General features: G+C 39.3%; 1 protein-coding gene across 1 annotated transcript; it reads right to left on the reverse strand.

The window, feature by feature from the left end:
- Positions 1-276: 276 nt before the first annotated feature.
- Positions 277-7,854, reverse strand: wbp2 (WW domain binding protein 2). The gene is made up of 8 exons (XM_042508606.1): positions 7,641-7,854; positions 5,130-5,238; positions 4,789-4,924; positions 3,657-3,749; positions 3,400-3,546; positions 3,172-3,294; positions 1,969-2,045; positions 277-1,853 (listed from the first exon to the last, which is right to left on the reverse strand). The coding sequence occupies exons 1-8, from the start codon at positions 7,697-7,699 to the stop codon at positions 1,806-1,808; spliced, it is 792 nt and encodes a 263-aa protein (XP_042364540.1). The 5' UTR covers positions 7,700-7,854; the 3' UTR covers positions 277-1,805.
- Positions 7,855-9,498: the final 1,644 nt, after the last annotated feature.

The raw sequence follows: 9,498 nt of genomic DNA on the forward strand, positions 1-9,498 counted from the left end.
CCTGATCATTGTGGGCTGTACATTACTACTGACAACACAGAACTGAAAATGGATTTTTATCATTTTGGGATCTTTGAATGCACAAATGCCTGTTCAGTCTTAAACCTGTGATGCTGACAGTGTTGTGATGGGATCTGTTGTACTGTACAAATGTTTATAATGGGCTTTTAGCCTTTAAAAACAAAAAAAATCATGAGCACTTAAGAACGCGTAGCTGTGACCTTTGGAATGTTGAGGTATTTCCGGACATCATGCGTCAATTTTTTGGGGAAACTGCTGTGGATTTGCACAAGTTGTCCGGACGTGCAGAGGACGACCACTGACTCTGAGAAGGGAAAAGCACATTTCCAGACTGTTTTAGCCCCGACGACATTAAACACGACCCCTCCTGCTGACTCTGGAAACGTGTTCATGTTAAATATGCTAATGCACTATGCCGTGTACAAATTCCCATCAGTGTGTGACATGTAGAAATAAACACAAAAACAGCTCCGTTTCACACCAATCGAGATCCATTTAATAAAATCCAATCCAATGCATACATGCATCAATTGAGATCATGCTTTGTTTTCTGACTTGAGCCATTTTACATGAATTATTCAATAAATTAGTTTGAAATACATACAGAGAGCTTTATTACTGTCATTATTATTATTATACACACAGCCATGACAGAGCAAACAGGAGCCCGATGCATAGCATTCTGAAAGTGCAAAGAATCAGCCACGGATGTGCCACAGATACAGTATATAGATAAGTGACTACAGAGGAAGGAAGAGTCGAGGCTCAGATACTGAGGTGCTCAGATCAGATTTTGAAGACTGACCTCAAACTAGAGAGTTAAGATCACAACCACAGAAAGTAGAAACAGTGAGAAAATCCTTGTTAGTTTCTGTTTAAAATGTACATCAGAAGGATGAGAGGTGAAGCGGGCTGGCGGTGACCATTTCTCGAATGTTCAGAGGCATGACAAAACAGGAAGTGACATCACTGGCTCTGCTCTTTGCACATTATGAAGATAATCCCTCCTGGCAGTGCGTCCCCTCCGGGCCGCGGTCGCCCTCGCGCGCCGCTCTAATCCAGGATCAGGGATTGGCTGCGGGGGGCTCTACGCCGCTCTAATCTTTGTGGTCCTCTCATTCGCTGAAACAAGCAGACCCACACGCTGCAATCCTCTTTTACAAAAGCTAGTGTTTTTTTTTTTTTTACCTCTAGGTTAGTGTTCTTGAGAAAATATCTCACTTTGAAAAGTCTACATATTAAAAGCCTGTACACACAAATCATAGAAAAATAAAATACTGCATTCAGCTCGCCTCTGGATAGAATAGCAAATAATTACTGTCAGATTCAGCCGGGTTTAATAGACAGTCATAGAAAATTAGAATTGAGTCACAACATCGCTGAATCTAAACTTTAGGGTGGCGGTATGATTTTTGGGACACTTGCAAGGCAAAGAATGCTAAAATAGCTAGTCAGGTTACAAAGTTTTAGTACACTGAAAAAAACAATCCTTGCAACTTTTGCCTCAACAATCTCTCAAAGATTGCTACGGATACCTCTATCTCCCATCAAGTAAAGGTGCTTCTGAAGCCGGTTACATATATGAATCATTAATGGGAATGTTGAAGGTATATGCTGAGGTGGGAAAGCGAGGGAATGAGAAAAAAGGGAATGACGTTAAAAAGGAAAACTTTGTCCTTCCTGATGTTCCCGTGTTAATGGAATGAGAAACGAGGTGATCCAGGAGGGTCACAGGTGGAGGAGGAGGAGGAGGAGGAGAGGGAGGAGGTTGGGATCAAGCAGGTCTACTGGTTCTTCTTGTCTTCTGGAGGGGAGTAGGGTGGAGGCTTGTCCTGTGGACAGAGGACAGTTTGAGACAACATCCAGTCTAAGAGGCTTTGTTTAACACAGCATGTCAAAGTGGTAGATAACATGAGGCTTACGGCAGAGTGACGGAGGGCAGCTTACCTGCGGCAGGTACACATGTGTCGGAGGCAGCGTGGCACAGCTGGCGCTCGCTGCTGCCTCGGCTGCTTTGGCCTCCGCTGGGAACGAGACGCAGAGATCAGGGGAGGGGGAAATTAATTAAACATGGTCTTACGATTAATCCCCAAGACAAATGAGGTGACTGAAGCTAATCAAAGCCTGAGCTACGACGGGTGGTGCGACGTGGTGGCAGAGAGGAAATGTAGGCAAAATTAAGGGGGCATTATTTTGTGGCTTGAGGTATTAAAGCTGAAACAATGTGATGTGTAGGAATTTTCTTCTACAATTCTTTAAATACGGAAAAATCCGAACTGTTTCTGGAAATACGTCAGAGTAAATGTCTTTGCTCAGCTGAACTTTTATTTTTATTTCACTTTTAGTTTCAAAATTCAAGTTTTATGCTCAATTCATGCTAACACATATCAATTAGGGTCAATTAGGGTCAAATTTTGCAAAATAAAATAACATCATAAAAACTTATGTTCATGTAAGATGTAAGATGATGTATAGTCTCATGTCTATCTTTATATTGCCCAGCCCTAATTATTGCCACTGCCACTGTTCTTTTCAGTTGTGACGTGATGTTAATTCACTGGTGATTTATTGGTCTGTTGTCTCTGATTTTGTATCTGTGTTTTGTGTTTTATCTTACCCTCCTAATCTTAAAATCGGCATACTTTATGCCATTTTCTTCTCCATGCCTTCATGTATCTTTTTTATCTCTAGGAGGAGTACTTTGAGCTGCATTCCATGATCGAAAGGTACTATATAAATGTATTATTATTATTATTATTGTCAGAAAAATATCACAGTGCTCTGCTGTATCAATATTCCCCCCACCTCTTGAGTTTCCCATTGTTTTTTTGACAAGTGCATAAAGCAAATCTACCAGCCACTTTTACTAATATTCGGCTGGTGGATGGTGCTAGTTTTGTACCCTGTTTGCAGCCCGAAACATGGTTTGATCATATCATCATGATAGGACATCACTGAGAAGGTAAAACCACAACACTTATAACAGCTAACGGCAATACAAAACATTTAACAAAATTAGAAGAGAGGCTCCCCAAAGCAACTCAGAGCCATCACTAACATTTTCAGTTTTATTTATTATTGATCAGTGCATTAAGACTCGGAGTGAAGTGGAGCGAACGCCACCTCGTGAGGAATCGGTCTGAGACGCACCTGCTGCTGAGGAGGGGAGGTCTGGGTCATGTGGGGGCTGTTGGCCTAGAGGAGCAGAATAAGGAGGCGGAGGTATGTAGGCGGCAGAGGCATCAAACGCTGGAGGGTTGGGGTAGAATCCACCTGCACAGCAGAAGACACAACATTCAACACTTGCACAAGACTTACAGGAAACTTGTATTGCAAAATCAAAGCAACGATAACACAGAATATTATTTTAGCCCGCACCAGGTGGAGGAGGGTTGGTGTAGGAATAGCCGGGTGGAGGTCCAGCAGGGTACATCCCGTTAGCAGGGGGAGGAGGGTAAGCGTAAGCACCGTTGGCCATGTAGGGGCATCCGCCAAAGCCAGAGGTCACAGGCTGACCTCTTGATGCTGCGAAAAACAAAGCAGGAGAGCATGAAAGATAAAGAAATATGGATGACAATCTGCCAATACATCTGTAAAAATGTTATGCTACTGTTAGTGCTGCTTTGTTAGCGTACCCTGAGCTGCCACCTGCAGCATGTACTGGCCAAACTCGATAGCTCCTCCAGCTGCAAAGACGAGCTTGAACGTAGCACTGCCCTCCCAGCCGCCTGGAGGAGAGAACACCATGTAGTTAGTAGTGTGTGCTCAACAAATTAAACCTTCGCCAATAGGTCTGATTTCTTTTAAAACATAGGGAGATGGCAATAAGTACCTTAACAGGACATAGCCCCAAAATGAGGGAAATATCAGTAAAAAAGTTATGAGAAAATAAAAAAATAACAAATAAATAAAAAACAGCATAAAAAAATAGTTTTAAAAAAATGACAAAACAAAAAAACAAAGCAGGAAAATGACCTAAAACAGTGCAGAGGATCCCAAAAAATGTATGTATTTATTTTATTTTATTTTATTTTATTTTTTTCTGTAACATAATTTCAAGTATAAAATTATTATAATCATAAATATAGTTTTCTGGACATTTTCTCCTATTTTTTTTTAATCATTATCTAATAATCCTCCCCTCTTTTTAAAAACTTTTTTAAGGTCTTGTCACCTTTAACTAGTTTCTTGGGACATTTTTTGCCAAGTTGGCCACTGCCTTTTTTTCCACATTTTTGAAAAACTTAAAATAAAATTTGCCATGTTTCAATGGGTTAAATAGCTTGTGAAAGGTGTCTGAACGCAGCACAAGAAAACTAATGTCCATCCAGGTTTCAAAGGGTTAACAAGCACAAACTGTATAATCATGTGCAAGTATAACCTGATTGACACACCTTGGCTGCGTTCAGCCCCGAAAAAATGCTGCAAAAGAAATGTTTAAAAGTAAACAGTGGTGCAATGAATAACCTGACATGCACGGCCTTTTAATGTGTCTGGGTTTAATTCATTTCGGTTCAAAGTTGAAGGTTGAAAACGTATGTTTACAATACCAAAGTGTGAGATGTAAACAAAACATCTTAGTACAATAAGTAAAGATCTACTCGACATTCATTTATGCATCCCCCCCGTCTGATTGGGTAACACGTTTGACACGCCCATCAAACCGTTTCAAAGAAACATGTCATTCATTTCGGATACGGTAGCAAACAGTGCAAAAGGCTTTTAGACTGAGTGTGTCCCTGCACACACACGCACACATATACTAACCTCCAGGCTCTGCGTTGACAGTACCCTTGATATAATTGGCTCCCAGTACAGGTTGTTTGATCTCACAGCCCTTTAATAGATAGAAGGGCATCATGAAGGACTGCAGTGCATCGCGACCTTTGGCCAGAAAGATCACCTGAGAGAAAATAACCACAAATAGCATCATGTAATCACTCACATCAACTCAAAAAGAAATCTTGATTTTTCCCTGCTACCTTATAAAACATATGAGATTTTAACCTATATCTGCTTATTAGTGGAATCTGCATGCTGTTGTACACTTACGTCATCGTGAGGCTGTGGCTAATTAACAAATAAGACATCTGAGTCATGTGTCTCACCCTGTATGGAGTTAGGTAGATGCTGCCTTTCTTGCTCTTTCTGAAGGCTTCGGGCAGACTGTCTGCGTCACAGAAAACCAGCTCCACGTTATCGTAGTTCATCAACACACTGGTGACAGAAATAGACACAAAGGGAGAGGCAAATATTAACATCATAAAGAAACAAATTCGGCCAAATTCTCTGAGCTCCAGCTCATCTTTTGACTGTCACAGAGGGGAAAACTGTGCTGTGGTCTGAAGAGTCCACATTTCAAACTGTTTTTGGAAATCACAGGGGTTGTGTCCTCTGGGCTAAAGAGGACCACCCAGATTGTTACCAGTGCAAAGTTCAAAAGCCAGCATCTGCATGAATGAACATTGAGCACAGGCAGCATGAATGCTGAAAGGTACTTACTTACAGGTTTTGGAGCAACATATGCTATCATTCAAATGTCTTTTTTAAGAGACATTCCTGCTTATTCCAGCAAGAAAATGAGCCACATTCTGCACATGTTTTGACAGCATGGCTTCATAGTCAAAGAGTAAAGGCACTAAACTCCTGTCTCCTACTGAAAATGCGTGGTCCATTATGACAAACAACAACACAGAACCTGGACTGTTGGGCAATTGAAGTTGTTTTTGAGGCAAGAATGGGAAAAATATCCCTGTCAAAACTTCAACAAATATTGCCCTTAGTTCCCAAACACTGAGTGTTGTTAAAAAAAAGTGACGTATCACAGTGGTAGACATGCCCCTGTTGCTACTTTTATGGAATGTGTGGGAAACACTGAATTCAGAATGAGCATATATTTACAAAAAACGAAGTTTTTCAATTTGAACAAATATCTCATGTTTGAACTGTATTAAATGTAGGTCAAAAGGGATTTGCGAATCATAGCATTCTATTTTTATTTACTCAGCATTAGGGGTCGAAAGATTATTGGCCTGGCCGATTATTGGGGTTGACATTTGGCATTTTGTCAATAATCTGTGTCTGTGTTTTACTCTGATCGCTGATAAAAATGTATTAATTAAAAAGTGCAAAGAAAGTGCAAGCATGGGGAGAGCTTTTGCTTTATAAAACCTCAGGGAGCTATTTTTATTTGTTCAATTTTCAATTTAAATTCTCACGACTTAATAAAAGAAGTTGCTGGGAACTTAGGGTATATGATGTTGAAAATCTCAGTTTTCATTTAACATTTGCTGATGGCATTTTAACAAAGTTTTCTGTTGGAGTTTGTTATATTCCAAATCCTAAATACAGACAGAAAGATTTTCAATTTTATTATAAATGCATATTGGTTCCAAATATCGGGTATCGGTCTTATTCGTTTTTTAGGTCCAATGCTGATTATTTGTAATTAATATCGGTCAACCCCTAGTTTATGAGTTGGAACATTAAAGATCTTGTCTTTGAATTGTATTCAATTAAACGTAGGTTAAAAATAGGATTTACAAATAACTGCATTCTGTTTTCATTTACTCAGCATCCCAACTTTTGTGGAATTGGGGTTGTACATCATATTTTCATTATACAGAAAAAACATTATTTATTTGGGTCTTGGTGGATTGTCATGACTCACACTCCAACAACAGCTTAAAAATGAGATCACCAGGTTATTGTGCAACTGTCCAGTTACTAAACATGGCCCATCAGTTGCTTGCAGTAAACAGTACTGTAGTAAAAGGATTGGACTTACATGCCATCAAGTGACAGGGCTTACTACTGGTTCTGGGTTAGCTGTAATGGGTTTATCACTGAGCTCCAGTATGTTCTAGAAGACTATGTCATTGAGTGTATTTCATGTAAAATGTGCTGACTTGATCTGTATGTGACAAAAAACCGTTTGATAGCAGAGCAGGCCTTAAGGCAGACGGTGGAGACAGTAAGCAATGCAGCAGCACAGCACAGTCATAAATGCTACGTTACAGTTAGCATAGTCGTCAACACACAACGTTTAAAAAACATTTATGTAACCACACGTGAAGCCTGCTACGGTTGACTGCAGTGATGATATAACAGGTTGAAGGCCATGTTTGGGCTACGACTCTGAGACCCGGTTCCGTTAAGATGCAACGCGAATATTCCATTAACAAACATGGCGTTATATAACAATTAATGCAGCTTATTTGCCAACTAGCTTTTACGCGTACATTTGGTGTCGTTTTGCACTGATTACGAGACTATCTTCAATTCGGCTTATGTGTGATAAACCATATGGGACTCTGTTCAAATAAAATGACAAGTAGAATGACTGCTTCACGGTGCTCGCTACCGCTAACACAATCTATTTGTTATGTGAAAAATAAGCTAACCGATGCTAAAAGTTATCACTTAGATGTAGTCATAGACATATCGAATTTGCAAGTACTCCTGACATGTAAAGTACTTTCACCAATAAGCACAGACACATTTTAGTCTTTATTTTTAGTCTTTATTTATTAATTGACTTTGGTGTGACGTTCTCCCCGGAACTTGTCCCTCTAGTTAACGGTAACGGCTAGCTAGACCGTTGCACCTGCTCCCGTTACCTTTCACTGTTGTTGATGATGACTCCGCCGGACTCCGAGTGGTTCTGGTTCAGAGCCATGTCGACGGGCCTCCAGACTCCCCGACAGACGAAAAAAATTCAAGCTTGTCTTTCTCTATCAGAAAACGGATCTGCAGGCCGATCTGCAGTGTCAGTAGCCGTTCCCTTTGCGTTGATAACGGTTGTTGTGATAGTGCTGTTGCTGCTCGGTTTGGTGATGCACCTGCTCTTCCGCTATACATGTGACACGCCCACCGAGTGACGTCATGCAGCCAAACAAGAGATTACTGAATCAAAAATGCAGATTTTAGGATTTATTTTGTTGGAAAAGTACACATTGTGTGTATTTTAGAAATATTACATACGAACACAATTTTCCGCTGGAAAATTTGAGCTCACCTGGATATGACTGAATGGTTACAAAGGTGTTACCTAATTTAAGAGAAGGTTCTACAAGATTCTACATCGAATATACATTGTATTGTTGTGGATTTTTTTTAAACCTATATTCTTTTTTTACTTATATACTATAATATATAGATGTATGGATATTGATGGTAAACGTTAACATTTTAAAGACAAATAAGTTCAACTTTTTTATTTCAACTTCTCTTTGTGTCATTTTTGGGCTTTGTTGTTTCTCTTTGTAGTGATTTAGTATTTTATTATGGTTGTTTTGCCCTGTTTTGTAGTACATTTCGGTCTCTTGGCTGTTCCGTTGCATGTCTCTTAGGACTTAATGTGTCTCTCTATGGTCATTTTGATTCTCTTCCTGGCAGGCACCTGTTGATATAAGCAAAGTGCTTTAATCCTGCAATCTACCTATTAACCAGCAGGAGGCGACACGTGGGTTTGCATAAAGCTTTTACATGTAATTAGAAAATGACCGTACCTCCCCACGGTTTTATAACCTCAGTAAACATTCACCTAATGATTTCATGCGTTTAATATATGGTTTTAAGCGTTTTACAGTACGACACAATGTTCATTTTGTAAATTATGACCTAATTTGGATTCAAATAAATAAATATAGCAGTGGTATGTTTGGGGGCGTGGCTAACGTCTGGTTGACAAGTCGCAATGACAGCTGGTTCATCAGGATGGCGCTGAGCAAACTACCGTGAACTCGTCATTTGCGGTCCGTGTTTTATTCCTAAAAACTTGACCCTCAGACACTGTTTTCTGTGCATATCAGTCGCCTAAAAATGCCTTGTAGCATAAACGTGGGGTTTATGCTGCAAAGTAAGAAGTCTGTTCGGCTGTTGATTTTTTCCGGTAAGTACGTTTTGTTTTAAGTCTGATTTTCGCTAGCCAAAATTAGCATGCAGTCCTTGCTAACCAAGCTAGCTAGCGCTAATGTTATATCAAGTTAACGCTTTGAAACCTAAACGAACTGGTTTAATTTTTTTCAGAATCATGGGAAGAAGGCAATGAGCAAATTAAAAAGAAATACCAAAACGAATAGGCATAAAATTAGAAAAAAAAAAAACAGTTATAAGAAAATGACCTTAAAATAAGCAACAAAAAAGAAAAGTAAAAAAACAAAACAAACAATAAAATTACCTGAAGAAAGCGCTAAATAAAAAAAAGAAAGAAAGATTAGTCATTGAAGAATATGTTTTCTTTCTGTAACTTTTTTTTTTAAATATATCATAATAATTATAAATATAGTTCTCTTACCTTAAATCCCCTTAATAAAACTGCACTAAGCATGACTGTGGGCATTTGATTTAGGAACTACAGTTGGACATGTTTTTAAAAAGGGAGTAAAAGCTTTTGTTTAACACATTTTCTGTTGTGTATGTCCTGTGTGATACACACACACACACACACACACACACACATATATTTCAAAGGGT

The sequence above is a fragment of the Plectropomus leopardus genome, chromosome 19 (genome assembly GCF_008729295.1).
Source record: "Plectropomus leopardus isolate mb chromosome 19, YSFRI_Pleo_2.0, whole genome shotgun sequence".
Taxonomy (NCBI): Eukaryota; Metazoa; Chordata; class Actinopteri; order Perciformes; family Serranidae; genus Plectropomus; species Plectropomus leopardus.

What these genes read in the sequence shown, in the direction of transcription:
- wbp2 (XM_042508606.1), bottom strand. Translation starts at nt 7,699, where the DNA reads ATGGCTCTGAACCAGAACCACTCGGAGTCCGGCGGAGTCATCATCAAC. An exon ending in TGTCAACGCAGAGCCTGGAG is followed by an intron (nt 3,750 to 4,788) that starts GTTAGTATATGT and finishes TCTCTCCTCCAG; the next exon opens with GCGGCTGGGAGGGCAGTGCT. An exon ending in GCTGCAGGTGGCAGCTCAGG is followed by an intron (nt 3,547 to 3,656) that starts GTACGCTAACAA and finishes TGTTTTTCGCAG; the next exon opens with CATCAAGAGGTCAGCCTGTG.